General features: G+C 35.8%; 1 protein-coding gene and 1 pseudogene across 1 annotated transcript; one reads left to right on the forward strand and one right to left on the reverse strand.

Annotated features, from left to right (window-relative positions):
• The first annotated feature begins 8,548 nt into the window (after positions 1–8,548).
• LOC126764390 (uncharacterized) lies at positions 8,549–13,535 on the forward strand. The gene is made up of 4 exons (XM_050482087.1): positions 8,549–10,792; positions 12,362–12,791; positions 13,086–13,292; positions 13,396–13,535. The coding sequence occupies exons 1-4, from the start codon at positions 8,549–8,551 to the stop codon at positions 13,533–13,535; spliced, it is 3,021 nt and encodes a 1,006-aa protein (XP_050338044.1).
• Positions 13,536–14,668: 1,133 nt separating this feature from the next.
• Positions 14,669–18,542, reverse strand: LOC126764391 (uncharacterized; annotated as a pseudogene).
• Between the last annotated feature and the right edge of the window lie 3,835 nt (positions 18,543–22,377).

Consider the following 22,377-nt stretch of genomic DNA (forward strand, 5'->3'; position numbering starts at 1 on the left):
TAGCGTCTTTGCTTGAAAGTGAAACAATCCCAATATGGGTACAATCGATTGCGCCGATTGTGCCCTTGAACCCAAAGCATATAACTATTACCAACGCATTTTTTGTAAGAGCCATGCCCGTAAAAATACAAACAGGCCAGGAAACGCAGATCAAAAGATATTCTCGACTTCTGCACATCATGCGGCACCAATTCACCTATAAGTACTTTACATAGCGATTTTGGGAATCGAAATGTATTAATAAATGTTGTGTCCTGCATACTAAAAGGATCGCTTTTGTCTCGCAAACCCTTTAACACTTTCCTCCTACCGCCCGATTCCTCCTCCTCAACAATTGCCGCATATTCAAATAATAGTTCCTCCATGCTAATTATAACACTCAATTCTCAATTTTTTAAAAAATGTAAAATATTGATTTAAAACAAAACAAACACAGATGTTTTCTATTATGATGGCTGCTTTCACACGTCAAAGATATTTGTGATAATAGTGAGCATTTGAGCTTTTGAATTTTCGCCAGAATAAGGTAACCCTCACTATAGTGAGAAACATCACTGTAGTGAGGTTGGTGACTTTTGTGTGCGCATGAGAATAGGGCTGTAAGGTAACCCTCACTATAGTGAGAAACATCACTGTAGTGAGTTTGGTAACTTTTGTGAGGGCATCAGAATAGGGCTGTAAATTTTTATTATTCAGAGATGTTTTTACACTTGAATGAAAATAAATATGTCGATAACAAACATTAAATTTTCTATAACATAATCAAAAAAATTTGTTTCATAATTTTACGAAATTTATGTAAAATGGATTTATTTTTAACCTTTTCGTGTTTGAGATGCTTACAAAATATAAAACACGACAATCGATTAATATCTATGATGATCTCTATTCAGTATATTCAAAATGACAAACAAGGGTTATTTTTAGTTTTGTGGCCTGCTATCTATAGCGGCCTTTACACGGTCACACATACGTGACAGCATGTGTGACATCACACCAAGTTGTATCGTGTAAAGGGGAAAAAAACATGCTTGTCACGCATGTTCAAAGTTTTTAAACTTGTTTAATTTTTCTGCTGGTGTGTCACACATGTGTGACCGTGTAAGGGGCTGCATGATGCACGCAGTGTATTTTTTCAGTCGGAAAAAAAACAGCGTGCAGGAATGGTGTCGCGCATGAACGAGCAATTTTGGAAAGAAAAAGAATGCAAAGAAAGTTTTTGTAATGCTTTGGGCAAGATATTTCCAGTTCTTTTAACAAATTTGTATGCGAGCGTGTTGGTCTTTTCTTACGCCAATCTTGCACCCAAATTCCTTTTTTCTTGCCACTTTTTGCAATTTCTTCCTCTTCCCCCATTTCTAAAATTTCTTCAATCAGAAGAGCTGCCACTAATGCGCGTTTCATTTTTACTCGTTGAAAGCTGAACAAAAATGAAGTTCACGCACATGCATGACCGTGTAAACGAAAACGTCAATCATTTGCATCATGCCATGTTCGCGAGCATGTGTGACCGTGTAAAGGCCGCTTATCTGGTCTCAAATTTGAGTCAATATTTTGAAAGCTGCCCATACACGACAAACAAATGCGTTCGATCGGTATGTGTGCGCATGCGGTTTACTCGTGTATGGGCTTGTTCGCGTACCGATCCATGTTCGCGAAAATGTTTGATGTTTTACGATCGGTGCGCGCACATGTGTGTAGGGTATGGCGTTGGGTGCGCACAAAATCTTATTTCTCTCGTGTCGCTGAACAGTAAAGATCGCGGACAATAGCAAGTGTTAAGGGGAGAGCCTGCTTTCGAGGCTTCAAAAAATCCATTTTTTTGAGGATTTTTTTGGAAGGGAAAAAAATAATTGATTCAAAGAAATTTCTAGGCTTTATAGATATATATTTGACCATCTTTCACAAATTTTTTGGATACGAAATCTTTGATATTCTGCCTTTGGGAAGCAATTGCCCAAAGCATCTCGCATGTGCATTTTTCGGACGACGGGCAGGATGCAGGTCGCAATTTCTATCGAAAACAAAAAATTCAAAGAGATTCATATTTTTTAATAATTTATCTTCTAGTTAAACTAGAAAATTCCAAAAAAAAGGTGTAAAATTTTACAATTTCTTTAAAAATTGAATAAATAGTAGCTTTTGACCAAAAAAATTTTACTTTATGTTGTTTAAAAATATGTTTGCCCTAATTCCATACGACGTTTAGTTTTTTTTCTATCCTGCCCGCCAATTTAAAATAATCGTAAAAATGAAGAACCGAAAAATCGCGCTGTAAAGTTTTCGCTTTTTGCCCAAGCGCTCATACATACATATACTTAAATATAATTATAATTTTTAAAGAGATTTAATCAAAAAAAAAATCGATATCTTAAAGCTTCTAAAGCAGGCTCCCCCCTTAATAAAGATTTCGTATCAGAATTTATTGATCTTATAAAAAATTAACTGGCAATTTGGCAAACGAAAAGTAATATATATAAAAATAAAATTGTGAAAAGTAAAAGTTGGAATAACTTATTAACGAAATACGCAGAAATCGATAAAAGTTAGAAATAAATTCGAAAAAATGTTCCGCTTGCCTGTCGCACATGTTCACTGTGTGAAGAACGAATGCAAATGTCGTGTATTGGCGAAACGAATTCACACAGATCACACCCACATGTGTGTCGTGTATGGGCCCTATTACGCTAGAGACTATTAACCGTGCGATTCTGTAACTTGAGACAGTCTCAAGTCTCTAAATTTGAGATTTTAAGTTAGAGACAATTTTTGAGACTTGAGATGATATTGCTATTCTGTAAGTGACAGTCACAAAATCTATTACATTTCATTATTCAGAGATGTTTTTACACTTGAATGAAAATAAATATGTCGATAACAAATATTAAATTTTCTATAACATAGTCAAAAAACATAATTATCAATTAAATATATGTTGACTTTGTTTCATAATATTTACGAAATTTATGTAAAATTGGTTTATTTTTAACCTTTTCGTGTTTGAGTTGCTTACAAAATATAAAGAAACGACAATCGATTAATATCTATGATGATCTCTATTCAGTATATTCAAAATGGCAGACAAGAGTTCTTTTTAGTTTTGTGACCTGCTAACTACCAGGTCTCAATATTTTGAGACTAACGCTAGAGACTGTTTAGTGAATAGTAACTAGTCTCAAATTGAGACTTTGCCTCAAAATGTCTCAAATAGAGACTAGAGACTGGTTACAGAATCCCGTTATAAGTGAATAGTAGCTAGTCACAAATTGAGACTTTTCCTCAAAATGTCTCAAATAGTGACTAGAGACTGCTTACAGAATTCCACTATTACATTTATTCTGCATGAGCGATAACAAATACATACATTAGCTCAACCGACAAATACTCACAATTTTGCCAATTTAGACAAATACCTTCAAGAAAGGATACATACAAAATGTCGACGAGATATACTTTCACAAACATATCCAAACGCAAAATTTTTAATGACTGATAGCGACTTATCATTTACCAGCATCTGTGCACAACAAATTTACAAACTACTAAAAATAACGCACATTAAAACGCCAGCGTTCCATTCAACTACAAACGGACAAGTTGAGCATACACAACGCAGTACAATTTTATCGCTATAGTGTTGGCTGATCACAATAATTCAGCGGTTCGGCAGTACAACAAAACCATTCATACTGTAACCAACGAGAAACCCGAGAACGTGTTTTTTAATCAAAGGGGGTATCCAGACATCCAAGAACGTCTAAAACGAAACCTGGAAAGAGTCTTGCGACGCAATCGACAGCATATGGTCTATAATCAAGGAGACGTGATATTTTCGAAAACACACAGGCGTAATAAAAACGGAAGGAAATACGCGAAACATATTTTAAGGGAAGACAACGGTAAGACAGTAACGACCAATAAAGGACGGATTATTCTTAAAAATAGCATTGGATTAAAGGCATCTACAGAATAATTGTAACTCTCGATTCTAAAGTAATAAATGAGAATTTAATCATAGCAGAGATTTATAATGAATTGCTAACAATATAAAATACTATTATTTTTGTGAAAAACAACAATTTTTACTCTGGCAATTTGAATGATGTGCACGAATTAATAAACAATATGGAGTTGGATCTTCCACTAAATAATATATTGGAATATTCTGATATCCATAGGCTATAATTATAATTTACAAATACCAAATACTCGAAACTAAATGTATACTATTTAATGTATACCCTTAATCACAAAAGTATGGTAAAATTAATTTGGATCCTAAGATAGCAAAATGTAATAATTACGAGTATCAAAGAGTTTCAAAATGTAAGAATTTTTTCAGTATTTCTATTTGTAAATCAGAACCCTCTGATAATTGTACTATCAAAATATTAAACGATAAATCAGCACAATGTGAAACAATTTATGGAAATAACGCTCCACTCCAAATCTTTGAAAACGGTCACATCTTGACAAATTATGAGCGTTCTTGGAATAATATATCAATATTTGGTATTAATTAATTTTTCGCAATCCACAAACATTGATGGCATTACATATTACAACCATCAAAAACAACTCAGAGAAATCATACACACAGTGGCGTAGCAAAAAGTTCGGGCGCCTGGGGCCAAGGATGTTCTGCCGCCCCCTTTATCTACCTACCTACAAGTTTCATGAGGTGGTTCAAACAAAAGTGAACTTTTACAAAATATGTTCGATATTAAGTATATAAAATTTAGGAGCTAGAAGCCACGCAAATTCTGAAGTTCCAAAATTCTCACAATACGGTTTTGGAGGAAATTGATAGTAAATTTACAAGACATCTACGTTCGACTTTTATTAAAGAGAGCGAAGAAAAAGTTTTATTATACATTTCTTCAATGGGACTGGAAGCCCAAAAGACGTTAGCGTCAGCTTTAAGAATACTACTCACTATACCTGTATCAGCTGCATCTAGTGAAAGATCTCTTAGCAAATTTAATTGATCAAATCTTACTTGAGACCGACCATGAGTCAGAGTAGACTGTCCAATCTTGCGATTCTCTCTATAGAATGTGAAACTGCTTCAACTTTAAATTACAATGGTATGATATGTGATTTTGCAGCGATCAAAGCTAGAAAAGTGCATATTTAAGTTCTATCACTATTTTTAAGAAAGATAATAAACCAAAAGATATAAGACAAATTCAAAGACAGAAGAGTATTCGAGTAAAAATTAATATTTTTCTTTGTTATTCAGATTACTACATTGTGAGTGTACAACTCTTTATCTTTCTTATAATAGATTTTGTAAAAAAATTTGTTGAAGTATTTTTCTAATTATTAAAAAACAGCGAAGATCGTTTTGCCGCCCCTAAGACGTTGCGCCCGGGGCGACGGCCCCCCTAGCTACGCCACTGCATACATAACCAGCACAGCGAACAAATTTAAGTACTCGGTATTATTTCTTCAAAATCAAACAATTAGCAGCAAATTAGCGAGGACGCTCTATTTTAAGAAGGAGAGGACTCCTCCGACTCCGAAAATAGCCTAAATAAATGCCATACTTAACTTAAATAAACATGAAAATTTCCGAATCCAAAGTGCAGCAGACAAAATGCGATAAGAGATAGATAAGTGTAACAAAACTATGTATGTTTTAGCAAGTAAGCGATCAAGTATAAATAGCTGTAATATTGTACCAAGTAGTCAGTAAAGATATATAATAAAACTGGCAACACGAAAGTACACTGCCAAAAAAAATAATATATATTATTTTTTACTAACAACAAACTAACCTTTCGTTAACTAGCGCTTGAGCAGAAAGCGAAAACTTCGATGCGCGAATTCTCGGTTTTCATTTTTACGATTTTTCTTAAGTGACGGTCATGATAGAAAAAAAACTAAACGTCGCATGGAATTCAGGCAAAGTTTATTATCTTTGGCATTAAATTATCTTCTATTTAAACTAAGTAAAGTTAAGTTTGTACATATTTTTAAACAACATAAAGCATTTTTTTTTCTTTCAAAAACCACTTTCTTAAATTAAAAAAAAAATTGTAGAAGTTTACAGTTGTTTTTTTTTTTTGGAAGACGGGACAAGTACGTACTCGTTTAAGAAATTTGTTCCACTCATCTTCTCCGTTATGTCCATAAGCACCTTGTGCCACGAAATGTCTACCTTTGGAATCGGATGTAATTCAGCTTGCAATTTTCCAGCCATCTATTTGACAGGTGCTATAATTTTCGACAAATCTACGAACATACTGTGACATATTTTCGAACCATAGACTTAATCCAACATATTTTTCCAACCTAAATGCATAATAACTTCTCAATTTATGTGTTATCAAAATTTTTGGCAATTCATTATTTTTTAGCTTAGTTGATAACTAAGCTACTTTGTGAGTGTCGGTGAATGAAATAAACGGTTCCACTAAAACTATTTATTTATTTAAAAACTGTTCAGAAATATTGTACATTATAGGTTATCCATACAGTTATGTTTTGCAATCGTTATACCGCGAGTATTTTGAGAAAATGTGTTTCGTAAAAATGATTATGGCTTCTGATGCTAAATTCAACTCCTAGAGATGATATATCAGAAACTAAAAGCAAGCAATCATCAGATTTTATGGCGCTGGCTACACGTTCAATATTTTTATATTAACCGCGATCCCGAATTGCAATATTTATTGAACGTTTAGTATGCAATATTGACGTATCGTGGTTTTTCGATGTTGTCGTGAATTTTAACATTGAAAATTAAACGAAATTAAACTTGCAAAATAATTTTAAATAAAATCTAACTGACACAGTATTCCCCCGTCAGTGGCTGAATGATAATTAAGTCAAGGAAAATATGAAAAAATAGATACCTAAATTCTTGATGCTATTATGTGGTATTTGTTACGGCTCACTAAAGCTGTGTCATCCGCAAAAGTTGAAGTTAATACATTAGCCGGGTTTTATTTGACCATCATAAGTTAAAAGCTAAATCATGGACAAATAAAACGCATTTAGCTTATTTCACATTTTCGCTTAAATATGCATTATGTTGGCAACGCGGGCAATAACAATAAGCTGATATTCAATTTATTGCGACGAAATGTTTGACATGGAGAAAAGGTAAATTTGAATTTTTAAATTTGTAAACAAACTTTTTACAAACTAAATAGTTATTTATTTTGTTTATATACAGCAAAAGAAAAGTTTGGACAAAGGCCGAGACACTCCTATTTCTGAAGTGCTACAATGAGAGGAAGGATGAGTTTTTGCATGCGCGGAAGAAAAAGTTCGCTTATGAAAACGTCTTGGAGGACATGATATATCAAGGATTTACAGTAAGAGTATTTTAAAGTTATTTTGTAAATATTTATTACATTTGTTTCCACAAGATACAACGGTTAATGCGGCTGCCGTTGTAGCAAAAATGCGAACGCTTTTGAAGGCGTATAAAACAGCGAAAGACAATGAGAAGCAGACTGGAACTTCTCCGTGCACAATACCGTATATGTCGGAAATGGACGAAATTTTTGGTGAAAGTTATTTAGTGTCCAACAACCATACCATAAACATTGGGACAGATCCTGGGTCACCGATTGCATACCACTGCATACTTCAACCACACGTTCTTATATATTTTTTGCAATTCCTACTTCTTCTTATTTGCCTAATATTCAAGGTTAAGCATTAGAAGTCATTTGCATTGTGTTTGCTTGCGTTTGCTCTCTACACTTTGCTAACGCTATGTTTCGCTCACGCAATTACACGTATGTTTGTTTGTGCACATTAGTTAGTCCTATTTAGCATGTACTAAGCTTATATGTAAGCAGCATATTGCAATGCTGCATTCCCATTTTTTCATTTCTCTTTTAATAACTAAATTATATATGAAGAGGCAATAGCGTTAAGTAGGTACTTAGTTTTATGGACTGTTAGAAGTACATAACATATATATAGTATTTATATAAGAATTATACAAAGCGGAATTATGTACATAGTTAGCGGTATCGAAATATTGTACAGAATGTTATTTAAGGAGAAGAATTGTGCAAATAAAGTTAGTCTAATACCTGACCACCTTACAGTGTCATTACTCGGCCCTTTGCAACAATTTCGCTTATACTTTCGCTATTTCGTAAATTTTCGCGGTTATAAAAAAAGCTTTATAGCCCTACATTTTTTGGCGCCCAACGTGGGGCACGAGTAAGTTGTTTCGTTGTTCGCATATCTTTCGGAGTTTGGTGGTCAGTATTAGACTGCATCGTGGGACATTATCGTCATTGAATCTTCACCATTGGACATCTTCACCATTGGACACATCAGCATCGCTCGCACACAGCACAGATCATCTACTTGTCGCCACCACGTTTCGCTAGTACCATTTCCAGGTGATATTCGCATATTTGTTGCTTCGCATATACACATATATTAATCTCGTTGATACCATTTGAAATAAATTAACAAATCATTTATTACCCAACTACTCACTAGAAGGAAAATTATAATTATTTGAAATACTTTGAAGTCAATATAAAGCACGTAAATAGAATTCCGTTCTACAATGTCTTTGGACGAACTAAAACAACAACGCACCAGCACCAAGAAAAATATCACACGTATTAAAAATATCATCGATGCTAGCCTACGACCAGGTGGAAAGGTTCTTTCAGTGGCGGAATACAAATGTCGTTTAGGCATCCTGGAGTCATACTTCAAGCAGATTCTCTCAATTCAAACGGACATCGAAAGATTGGATGCTGAGGACGGAGGACGTGCTGACCTGGAAGAACTTTACATAACAACTAAATTGATTATCCAGTCGCAACTGGCAGAAGATAACAACGTTTCATTTTCGGATACAACTTGCGTGGTACAATCAAGTTCAAAACTTCCACCACTTAAGCTTCCTACGTTTGATGGCAAGTATTCGAATTATCAAAATTTTATTACCTCGTTCAAACAAATAATTGATCACGAGTTCAATTTAACAAATATTGAAAAATTCAACCATTTACGAAATTGTCTCCAAGGTCAAGCCTTAGAAACTGTAAATGCGTTTCAGGTTACAAATGAAAACTACCCAAAGGCGTTAGAACGATTGAAGGTACGTTATGACAACAAAACACTAATTTTCTTGGAAGGAATAAATTCGCTATTTGATTTACCAGCAGTTATGAAACCAAATGGCATTCAGCTAAGAGGTTTGATTGATAAAGCTTCAGCTATTTATGGTTCTTTGACATCACTGGGTAGTGACAGGCAAATTTCTCAAGCAATGCTAATTTATCTAATATTGCAGAAGTCTGATGAACAGACCAACAAAAGGTGGAAGGAGTCGCTAGATTTCAGAACTCTGCCGTCATGGGAAGATTTCATCGCAGTTTTGGAAAGACACTGTCAATATCTGGAGTCACTCGACAACACGCATGGTAGTACTTCGCCAGCTCAAGGTTTTAACAAACACTCCACTCCGAAATCAAGGAGTCAACCAAAAGGTTACACATTTTCCTGCTCTACCATATCGTGCCAATTCTGTTTTAACAACAACCACAAGATTTTTAATTGTGAACGGTTTAAGTCGCTAAACATAACTCAACGTTTCGATCATGCAAAGAAAATTGGACTTTGCATCAATTGCTTATCCAAGGGACATCAAGTAGCCAATTGTTCATCATCGCACAGGTGCAAGGTTTGTGCACGACAACACCATAGTTTACTTCATCGCGGTTCACCTTCAGGCCAACCAACAACTACTCAACTATTTCCTACACAGGAGGCAGCCGTACATACACATATGAATAATTCATCGTTGGATAATGTAATCCTTGCAACAGCAAAAATTTTCGTTCGTGATTCATCGGGGAGCTATAGATTGGGTACAGCGCTGCTAGATTCCTGTTCGCAAGTCAATTTCATCACAGATGATTTTTCGCAAAGGTTGCTGCTGCCAAGAAACAAACAAAACTTAGAAATTCAAAGCATTGGTTTGTCATCAACAAATATTAAATTCAAAACTTCAACTAACATCAAGTCGCAAGTCACCGGTTTCGAGCTTCCATTAACTTTTTGTATTACATCGCATATTGCTTATCAACCAGATCCGGAAATCAACATTTCAACATGGAATATTCCAACCAACATAGAACTCGCTGATGATGAATTTCATATACCAAAGAAAATTGACATGTTGCTGGGTACGGAAACGTTCTTCAGTCTGCTATCTGTTGGTCAAATCCATCTTGGGTCTAATTTACCCATCTTGCAAAAAACGCTCTTAGGCTGGATCGTTTCGGGACGCTATAATACCGGCAGTAACAATATATCTAAACCATCTTGTTTATTTTTAGCCAATGAACCTTTAGATGCCAAATTGGAAAAGTTGTGGAAATTGGAAGAAGTTACTACCATCCCAGAGCCTTGGACTCGTGAACAACAGATTTGCGATCATTTATACAATGCAACCGTGTCAAGAAGACCTTGCGGCAGAATAGTTGTCAAACTCCCTTTCAAGGATGATCCGACGTGCTTGGGCGAGTCATACACTACGGCATTGCGACGATTCAATGCACAAGAACGTCGATTAGCCAAATCTCCACAATTGACAGCACAGTACGTTGAATTTATGAACGATTACGAGAGCCTGGGTCATATGAGCATTGTAAAGAATCCGAATCTGAGCGAACCGCATTATTTTATACCACATCATTGCGTTCTTAAGCCAACAAGTACAACAACAAAGCTTAGAGTCGTATTTGACGCCTCCTGTCGAACTACGTCCCAAAAATCACTAAACGATATTCAGATGGTTGGTCCTACAATCCAATGCGAACTTTTTATTCTTCTTCTTCGTTTCCGATTCAATAGGTTTGCACTCACTGCGGATATAGTCAAGATGTATCGGCAAGTATTAATGCATGAAGATGATCGAAAGTTCCAGTACATTCTGTGGAGGAGTTCACCGACAGAGAACATTCGGACATACCAACTAAATACTGTAACGTATGGAATGGCTGCTGCACCATATCTTGCTATACGGAGTTTGCTGTACCTAGCTGAACAGCATTCAGAACAATTCCCAATTGGCGCAAAGATCGTGAAGTCATCATTTTACGTAGACGACTTACTGTGTGGTGCTGACAGTCTAACCGAACTTTCACAGATAAAGCAAGAGGTAACACAACTGTTAGAATTAGGAAAGTTTAAATTAACAAAGTGGCATTCTAATCATCATCGATTCAGAGAAGACGACTCGTTAAAGGATCTAAACGTAGATTCATCCATCACTAACGCACTTGGACTAAAATGGAACCAAAATCTTGATTGTTTTATTTTTTCATTCGAAGCAAAACTAGGACTCACTGGTCGTCTTACAAAACGTTCCATCCTATCTGTTGCATCGTCACTTTACGACCCACTCGGTATTTTGGTTCCTGTTGTTATAACTTCAAAAATCTTGTTGCAAGAAATATGGCTACTTAAATTGGATTGGGATGAATCAGTGCCACAGAACATTGAATGGGCTTGGAAAAACTTTCTGAATTCCTTATCGGATCTTTCATTAATCAAGGTGCCTAGGCCTTGTTTTTCGGCAGATATGGAGTCTCTTCAGCTACATGGATTTTGTGACGCATCAATTCGTGCATATGGCTGCGCAATTTACACTCATTTTATCAACAAATCTGGCACTACTACTATTCGCTTACTCACTGCTAAGTCCAGAGTTGCACCCATCAAAAAACAATCGTTACCAAAGTTAGAACTTTGTGGCGCTCTTCTCCTCGCTCGTTTATTAGCAAAAATTAAACCAGCAATTTCTCATAAACCTTTTAATATTTTTCTTTGGACAGACTCACAAATAGTCTTACATTGGCTGAAGATGCATTCTGCAACACTTTCGACCTTTGTTGGTAATCGAATTTCGGAAATCCAGGACTTAACCAAAGGTGCCCATTGGAGACATGTACCAACTCATTGTAACCCGGCGGATGTTGCGTCTAGAGGATGTACCGTAAAGGAACTTGTTGATTCAATATGGTACACCGGACCGAGGTTTCTATACGAAAATTCAAATAAATGGCCAAAGGACAGCTGCAATGATATCGACATGGAAGTTGTCGAAAAGGAGAAGCGAAAATCTGCATTCAAATCAATCGTTAGCACCAATTACATTTTGGAAATCGTGAATCAGCGAAGTAACTACTCTAGCAGCCTTCGATTAATAGCTTGGATGTTCCGCTTCATCAATATTTGTCGACATAATACAAAACTTAACGAATCATCTACTCTCTCACCACAAGAGTTGCATCACGCCTTACTTTGCATAATTTGGAATATTCAACATATACATTTTGCTAATGACATTCATCTTTTACAGAAAGGTCTCACGACAAATGGCCCATTGCGTTATTTAAATCCGTTTTTAGAAAATACCGAAGGATTCCAAATACTCAAAGTTGGAGGTCGATTGGAATCAGCAGATATTCCAGAAGAAAGGAAACACCCAATGCTGTTGCCAAGCAAATGCGAATTCGTTGTGCATTACGCTCGCCACCTACATCGGAAACACTACCATGCAGGACCAAAGGCACTCGTAGCACTAATAAGACTTCAGTTTTGGATAGTCAATGCACGCGATTTAGCAAGACGTATCGTCAGATCGTGCACACATTGTATACGTTACAAGCCAAAGCTGATGAATCAGGTAATGGGGCAGTTACCTGTCGAGCGATTGACTCCATCTCGCCCCTTTGCGCGTTGCGGTATTGACTTCTGCGGACCAGTCAACGTATACTTGCGTATTCGAGGTAAAACACCTTATAAATCGTACATAGCGATATTTGTTTGTCTAGCGACAAAGGCGGTTCACATCGAACTTGTATCAGACCTTACCACGGACGCATTCTTAGCATCATTGAAGCGGATGATTGGAAGGAGGGAGCTACCCTCTGACATCTTTTGTGACAACGCAACAAATTTTGTGGGCGCTTGCAGCAAACTAGCTGAATTAAAGTCATTTTTATTTAAAACCGAAAACAAGGATGCAATTATGAAATACTGTGCTAATGAATTTGTAAATTTTAATTTCATCCCTCCCAGAGCACCTCATTTCGGCGGTATTTGGGAGGCCGCAGTCAAATCGGCTAAGAGTCATCTCAACCGTACCATCAAAAATGCAAGACTTACCGCTGAGGAACTAACAACAGTGCTGGTGGAGATAGAAGCTGTGTTAAATTCTCGGCCACTAACACCATTGTCATCGGATCCAAACGATTATGAAGCATTAACTCCGGGGCATTTTATTATTGGTAGCGCACAAAGAGCACTCCCTGAGCGAAGATTGTCAGCTGAAACAAGCAGCTTACACAGATGGAATCAAGTCACAAGCATTAAACAGACGTTTTGGAATAGGTGGTCAAAAGATTATATCAACGAACTTCAAATACGATCAAAGTGGTTTTCGGAACAGCCAAACATCAACAACAACTCAATGGTTATCATCCATGAAGACAACTTACCACCACAAAAATGGCATATTGGAAGGGTTATAAACTGTATTCCAGGAAAGGACTCTAAAATACGTGTGGTGGACATTCGAACAACGAAGGGAATCATTCGGCGACCAATTCACAAGCTAGCACTACTACCTGTTTGAAATTCCTTTCAACGGGGCCGGGATGTTGGGTCACCGATTGCATACCACTGCATACTTCAACCACACGTTCTTGTATATTTTTTGCAATTCCTACTTCTTCTTATTTGCCTAATATTCAAGGTTAAGCATTAGAAGTCATTTGCATTGTGTTTGCTTGCGCTTGCTCTCTACACTTTGCTAACGCTATGTTTCGCTCACGCAATTACACGTATGTTTGTTTGTGCACATTAGTTAGTCCTATTTAGCATGTACTAAGCTTATATGTAAGCAGCATATTGCAATGCTGCATTCCCATTTTTTCATTTCTCTTTTAATAACTAAATTATATATGAAGAGGCAATAGCGTTAAGTAGGTACTTAGTTTTATGGACTGTTAGAAGTACATAACATATACATATAGTATTTATATAAGAATTATACAAAGCGGAATTATGTACATAGTTAGCGGTATCGAAATATTGTACAGAATGTTATTTAAGGGGAAGAATTGTGCAAATAAAGTTAGTCTAATACCTGACCACCTTACAGTGTCATTACTCGGCCCTTTGCAACAATCTCGCTTATACTTTCGCTATTTCGTAAATTTTCGCGGTTATAAAAAAAGCTTTATAGCCCTACAGTTTTATTTAACGGAAATAAATATAGGGTTTTCACAAGTCTCATAAAGTTATAAGTTGTAACGATTCGAAAACATAGCATTGAGAATTGTAAATGTGTAAACCCATTTTTGTATGAAATCCAAAAACAATTTTTTAAAACAAGTGTAAAAATTTACAATCTTACGATTTTACGATGCTTTACGACGGGTTTTGAGTATCCCAATAATCAAGCTTGTCATAGAATTAAAATTTTTTACATACAAATCTTGAACAAATGCATACGTATATGTAAGTGTTTGTATAAAACAAATATGTCGTAAAATTATAAATAGTTTTAGTATTTGAGATTGAGTCGTGAATATTCGTACATACATATCCACTGGAAAAATGTTGCCCTAAAAGTCCATTTTAAAATTAAAAAAATTAAAATTTATTCATTTCTTCGTGTTAAAATTGTAAGCAACTGATTCCGGCGATCTCCACTTGCTTCTCTCACCCGCTCATTAGCAGGTTCTGGCTCCGGTTCGGCACTTTCAATTTGATGGTCAACAATAGTATCGTCGTTTGCAATAATACATACATATATTGTGCATAATGCATGCACTTGCAACTAAATTGGAAATTGCACATAAATTTCTGTGCTCCGTAAATTTAAGAAGCCTTCGCAAACGTCCTTTCAGTGCTCCAAATGTATTTTCAACAACTATTCTTGCTGAAGAATGTGTTTTGTTAAAGCTGATTTGATTAGGCGTTAACGAACCATAACCTTTAAACACCGGAATGAGGTAATTTCTGCAAGGGTATGCCGAGTCCCCGAGAATAAAAGTAGAATTTAGAAATAAACTTTCCATATTATTTTCCGCATTTCTATAAAATGCTGACCTTTTTAGCACTCTAGAGCAGACTTTCCCAAAGTGGGCGATAACGCCCCCTTGTGGACGCTGCAGGTGACTGAGCTCTCGACTCTCAACAACAACTTGTGAACATAAACTAATATGAATTAAAAGATTGCTCAAACTCGATTCTATATTTCTCTCCGCGTAGTTCATATATAACTTTCCTATTTTATTGAATGTAGAAAAAATGAAAATCATGTCAATCGGTCCCTCCGTTTCATAATGAAAGTAGACACAAACAAACAAATAAAAAGGCAACAGACACACTTTCGCATTTTTAAAGTTATTAGTACTCGTAGATATCTATCAGGTTGTTAAATAACCCAAATTGTGCATTCCTGTATCAATCGGCGTGAATAAAAGTATACGAAATTTATAGTACGTTTGATAAGAAATAAATTTTGTCTGTATTGTCACAATCTTAACAACGGAATTATAATTTTTAAAATTAGAAATGTTACACAATTTAATGTTAATAAAAGTAAGTGGCGACAAACGGGGTGGTGAGAATCCAGTTCTGACTTGCTGGAGCTGGCGATCGAGCTCTCGCGGATGGAGGTCGAAAAGATTTGTCCCGGTAGAGTAGCGGCACAGTGTCTCAGCGAAAGTTGATTTGCGGCTTGTATGGATCGAATTGCTTAGATCGAATTGTGTTTAAAGTTGTAGACGCGGCGCAGCGTAGAAGCGAATGTTCCAAGAACGAATGTGTCCGCAATCCTTTTGCCCAGCCTTTTTGTTAAGTGGGTTGATTGATGGTGAGGTGTGGTGAGTTGCGTTGTGTGGTGATGTATGAGTGTGCTGTCATCGAAAGTGTTGTATTAGAGTGTGCCAGTTTTTCCGGGTGGAGGGGGCAGATGCTTAACTCATTTAAACACGGCGGGTTCATTGAATACTTGTTCGGACTTGTTGTGTACGATTGAGCGTCGAATGAGATAAACGAGTTTATGCATGTTTGTTTTATTCTTGTCAGTGCGTGCTGCTTAAGCATTCCTATATAAACAACGTAATACATTATTTATTTTATTTTCATTTGTGGTTTTGCACGCAATAGATGAGCAGTACTTACGCCTAGTTTACACTACTCGCGAAGTTGAACGTATTTCTCAAAGCAAAGAAAGACAAGAATGTAGCATATTTTCAAGACCTAGAGAAGAAGCAATTACTCAGCCAAGTGTAGCAAAACTATTTTTGGCGGCTGCTAAACAAGATGACGACGGGTTTCGAGCTTCGTACAATATCTCTTTGTTAATTGCTCAAAAAGGCAAACCACATAACATCGGAGAAGAGTTAATATTGCCAGCAATAAATGAAGTAATAACTACTGTGCTTCATAAACCAGCCGCAGATATTATCCGAAAAATTCCTTTGAGTAATAATTCTTTGCAAAGACGAATTAATGAAATTTCTGAAAATATTGAAGAATCATTGTGCGATCACCTGAGGACAACTCAATTCTCAATTCAGCTCGATGAGTCCACTTTACCATCTAATGAAGCATTGTTGTTGTCTTACGTGAGGTTTATTAAAGATGAGAAAATATGTGAAGAACTATTATTTGCTAGAAATTTAGAGACCGATACAAAAGGCGAAACCGTATGCAATATACTGATGGCGCTTCGGCTATGACAGGGTGCCATAAAGGCTTCATAAAGTACTTAAAAAATAAAATTGCAGATGGCCTTGGTGTACATTGCGTTATTCATAGACAACATTTTGTTGCTAGAAACTTAATTCGCAACAGCTCTCTGAATGATAGATTATTTCATCAGCTTTGTGTTACTTATGACAAGGATTTCAACCGTTTGTTGTTTCATACTGAAGTTCGTTGGCTATCAAGAGGCAATTGTCTGACTCGATTTTACAACCTGTTTGACTCTGTTATAGAGTTCTTGGAAACTAAACATACAGAATTGCAAGACCAGCTCATAACATCAAAGAATGATATAGCTTAAATAACAGACCTGTATAAATTGATCAACGATATGAATCTCCAACTGCAAAGCGATAAACTAAATTTATTTAAAACAAAAAGCTTCGTTGCTGCTTTCGCAGCCAAACTGCTTCTACACAAAAAGAATCTGGGCAGACGTGAGTTTCACAATTTTCCAAATTTATCAGTATCATGCAGTCACGACGAATTGTTTGCCTACTGCCAACATTTGGAAAACCTCCACATTGACTTCACCGAACGATACCAGGACAGTTTGAACTTGGAAATACCAGACTGGGTGTTGGATCCGTTTTCAAATGTCAACACAGCAATGTCACCTCAGCTGGAAGAAGAACTTGTAGAATTGACAACGAACGAGGAAATAAAAATCAAGTTCAAAAATGGTTACCAAGAATTTTGGCTACAAAAACCGATCCCGCAATTGTACCCTGGATTGTGGTCAATCGTTCAACGATTCTTGAGAGCATTCCCATCGTCATATTTGTGTGAACGTGGATTTAGTGCTGTGACAACACTGCTTACAAAAAAGAGAAATCGTTTGATTGTTACCGAACGTGGCGACTTGCGACTGTTCTTAAGTAAATTGGAACCTGATATTAGATAGATTAGATAGTTAATTTATTTAATTTGAAGTTACAGTGGTTTATAAATAGGTGAAAAAATGGGGGCGCTAAAAAAATATTTATTCTCAAAGTGGGCAGTAGACAAAATAAGTTTGGGAACCACAGCTCTATAGTCATGATATGATCCGGGTTCATCACAATAAATATCAATAAATTTTTTATCAGCATCGACAATGGCCTGCAGAACAATAGTATAATTACGTTTACGATCAAAATATATATGTTTGCCTTTTATTGGAGCATTAATTGTTATGTGGGTGCATTCAATAGCACCAATAATACCTGGTATTTGTTTCCTTTGTAAAAACTTGAGAGTTGTTTCTTCCAACACATCTCCAGTTAGCCACTTAACATACTCATTGGCTATTGAGATACCTCACGCGATAACCCGACGAACAATCGCCCATGATGTGGACTTCGTAACACGGGTTCGTTCACTTTCTTCATATCTTCCTGCAAAAAATACTGATAAAGAAAAGTCTCGTAGCAAAAGCAAAGCACACGTATAAGGTAATCTAAAGTAGTGCGACTCAAACGAAAATGCGATTCGAAATCCTCATCTTCAAAATTATCAATAGTGTCCACAAAATTAGAGCATTTTGGATGCTCTATCTGCTCTTGTTCTGAATCCTACGATGACGAACTTGATTTAGCAGCTAAACCAGCCAGGATGGTCAATATTTCCTTATCCTCTTCATCATTTGAATTTGTGTAAACAGTACCAAGCAACTGGAAACCACACAAAGATTAATTTTGTATTAATTTTAATTTAAAATCCATACTTACCGTATCTATTATAAAATTTTTAATTTCGTGATCTTCTATATTTGTCATTTGTTTACATTTTTATCTGTCAAAATGAGGTTTCTCACTATTGCCAACTACTTGGGAAAAATCATAGCTATTGTGAATGGAAAAAGTATTTTAACTGGCAATGCCTCTAGTTCAAAATACATCAAGAATGATAGAATACAAGATTACGACGACCGCCATTACGAAACGTCATAGTTCCGTGTTGAGAAGAACAAGAGTGAAAAACTGTCAAATGGCTTGCAAATTGTAAACAGAAAAGTAAACACTTTTGTAAATTCGCAAAATATTATTAATTCTTTCGATTTTAAAGAAATGTTTTAGTGACGCGATTGAATATTGTTGAGTGAAAAGATTTGAATCATTTCTAAAGAAATATATCGGCCTATTGATAATAAAATTGTCTATTAAGTTGTGATTCAAATGGAGAAGACGTTTCTTGTGTTGTATATAAATATATACATATATTATAAGTTCAGATGTATCAGATTTATGAAATTATGATAAAAGAATTGTGAAATTATTAATTTAGTATTAAATATATCATTTCTTTTGCAAAATAACACCCACTTTTTTGGAAACTTTTAAATCGGCCGGAAAACTGAAAAAACTCGTTTTCGATCCTTTAATTGCATAATAATTATTACAACAAGCCACTGCACATTTCATTTTAAAAGATTAATATATTTATGCTTAGAAATTTAAATAAATACAACAGTACACTTACACTGGTTTTCTTCATTTGAACAATTTCCACACATGCTACTCTATTTATTGTAGATGTGCCTAAAACTAATTATATACATATTTTCTCGCAACAATATTCTAAACATTCTATTGAAATTTTTCCTGCAAAGACGAATGAATTAATATTATTTTGGGAATTGCAAAAAATGTTTACTTTTCTGTTTACAATTTGTATGCATTTATATGCTTGTTCTTCTCAACGCAAAACTGTTACGTCACGAAATTGTTGAACAATGTATTTGTTTTTGTAAGAGTTGTCAAGAGCTAAACCGAAAAAAACTAACTGTAAACTAGTGTCGTAATCTTGTATTCTATCATTCTTGGTATACATGCTATGATAGCTTATGACAAGCCAACATTATTATGTTGGCTAAGTCTTCCATACAAAATAAGCTAATAGCTTAATTTGCCGGTCAAATAAAACACGCCTATTATTAGCTGTTGGAAGATCTGCCGTATATATGATGTATAGAGTTGGGCCTAAAACACTGCCCTGTGGTACACCAGCCCTTATCTGTCGTTCATCAGATATGAAATCTCCCACTTTTACCATAAATTGTCTATTTTTTAAATAAGACTCCAATGTTTGATACAATTAGAAAGGTAGAATGTTTTTACTCTTATACAAAAGGCCTTCATGCCACCCCTTATCAAACGCCTGAGCCACGTCTAGAAATAAAGCTGAACAGTACTCTCTGTGCTCAAATGCTTTTCTTATTTCGTTAGTAATTCTATTTACTTGCTCTATCGTGCTATGTTTTTCACGAAACCCGAATTGATGCGTTGGTATTATATTATTTTCGTGGAGGAAAGGAGACATCTTTGATAGTAACACTTTTTCAAATATTTTAAAAAGACAGGGTAGAAGACTGGTTGGTCTGTATGAAGACGGCTGTGTTAAGTCTTTCCCAGGTTTATCTATCCAGATAATCTGCTACTTTTTCCATGAATTAGGATAGTATCCGAGATTAAGAATTGCATTGAAGAGCAAAGAGAGCACTTCTACAGCAATATTTGGTAACTTAATTAGCATTTTTGGGGTAATATTATCATGTCCTGGTGACTTTTTTGGTTCAAGCGCTTTTATTATTCTAATAATTTCAGAAGGTGAAGTCTTAAAAGACTCGAGTGACTCGTTAACTGTGTTGGGTAAGCTGGACAACTCGAAGTTGTTCTTTGGGCAATTTGGTTGAAATACCTTTTCTAGGTGATTTGCAAAACAATTAGCCTTTTCCTCGTTACTTCGAGCCCAATTTTCTCCCATGCCTCGTATAGGCATGTTGGCGTTAGTTGGTGGCTTCATGGAAGTTTGGGCTTTCCAAAGAGAATTTTGCTTGCTTGAATTTGGACACAGCTTCTTTATATACATTTCGTTATTGAATTCTTCATCACGTTTAAGCGCTTTTTTTTTAATTTACGTGCAGCTGAGTTCAATTGAAGTGCCGAACACAATGACAGCGACAGACTGCAGCAGCACGACAGTGAACTGAAAATGGCGTTGAGCATCCTACTACATGAACATTCGTAAGAAGACTGCAACATAACAATGGCCGGCATGTACACAAGACAACACAGCTGTCCATTTTGCATGTACACAATTTCGTTGTGGCCATACTAATACCTTTCACTTCAATGAAATTTTAATATTTTGTTCAAAGCGAAATTTTTTATGCAAAAAATAAGTAAATAGGTAAATATTTTTGTTTTAAATTATCAATTGTTATTACAAATGATATAATAGAGCTGAAATAGAGCTATTTTATGTTTTTATTTGTAAAATAACGTCAAGTTTGTTAGAGCGGTGAATAATTTTACATTTTACATATTAGTGGCATCACCACTGTACCTCCTCTTTCCATCTTCTATTCTACTGTCAACTCTACTGTCGTCCTACTGCCGTTGGCAAATATAGGAAGATATTGAAGTTAGCTAGAACGACAACTGTCGGCCTGCAATCGTGTAGTCGTGCAGCTGTCAAAAAGCCTGTGTTCATATGAAAGTGTGTATTTTTAATATTTGACAGATGTCGTTTGCAGTTGTCGAGCTCTATGTGTTCCGCACTTGAGGCTGAGTGGAAGGGGAGCGATTTATCTGCCATTCACGCCTTGCACGCCTTTTTTCATTTACAAGCTTTTCTATTTCTCTGTTAGTAATTTTTCTGGCACCAAGAGGCTTATAGTCTTTGTTTGGTGTTGCTAAGAGAGCTGCGCTAGTTATTATATCATTGAGTTCTTCTATGCTTTCGTCAATATCTCTTCCTTTATTTATTTTGTACTCAACATTAATGTGGCTACTCACGTATTTTTATATTTTAGCCAATGCGTTTTAAAAGAAGTTAGACCCACTTTTTGATCAACCAATATCGGGTGTTCACATAATTTTATTAGTACAGGAGTGTGATCATAAGATAGATCAGTACATGTGTCAGCTGTTATGTGCGTTTTATCTATATTTTTGATTACAGCAAAATCAATTAAATCTGGTATTTTTTTACGATCACTAGGCCAATATGTCGGCTTACCAGGAGATATTATGTCAAGTTTATTGTGCTTATTTATAATAGTGTGATATAGCTGTCGTCCTTTTGGATTAATTAGCCGTCAGCCCCAATACGTATGCTTTGCGTTGTAATCTCCACCTGCTAGAAATCTATGGCCAAGTGTTCCAAAAAAGTCTTTAAATTGGATGTCTGTAATTTTAAACCGAGGTGGGCAGTATATGGCCGCCAGATTTAAATCCCCGCAGCGATTTTTTATAGTTATTGTTGTAGATTGTAATTGCGCTGTGGCATAAGATTCTAATGTGTGGTGATTTAACCGTTTTCTAACCAACACTGCTGTTCCTCCATGTGCCTTTCCATCAGAGTGGTTTGTAACATAGAGTCTAAGTCCCAGTATAAAGAAATTGTTTTCGTTGGTAAGATGAATTTCTGACATAGCACTACATCAATAATATTTTCATCCAGAAATTTAATAAGTTCCAATTTATGTTGGTTAACACCGTTAGCATTCCATAAAAAAATGTTCAGTACACTCATTTTTTACTTAAAAAAGTTTGCAACATTCGGTTTTGTGATTTGATTATCTCTTGAATCATATTTTGCACTGAAGCC

The sequence above is a fragment of the Bactrocera neohumeralis genome, unplaced genomic scaffold (genome assembly GCF_024586455.1).
Source record: "Bactrocera neohumeralis isolate Rockhampton unplaced genomic scaffold, APGP_CSIRO_Bneo_wtdbg2-racon-allhic-juicebox.fasta_v2 cluster09, whole genome shotgun sequence".
In the NCBI taxonomy this organism is placed as follows: Eukaryota; Metazoa; Arthropoda; class Insecta; order Diptera; family Tephritidae; genus Bactrocera; species Bactrocera neohumeralis.

Bases quoted from the DNA above. Each gene is read 5' to 3' on its own strand.
- LOC126764390 (XM_050482087.1), top strand. From the start codon at position 8,549: ATGTCTTTGGACGAACTAAAACAACAACGCACCAGCACCAAGAAAAAT. The intron at 10,793-12,361 runs GTTGGTCCTACA...CATCTTTTACAG, and splicing joins CACTAAACGATATTCAGATG to AAAGGTCTCACGACAAATGG. The intron at 12,792-13,085 runs GTAAAACACCTT...TCCCTCCCAGAG, and splicing joins CGTATACTTGCGTATTCGAG to CACCTCATTTCGGCGGTATT.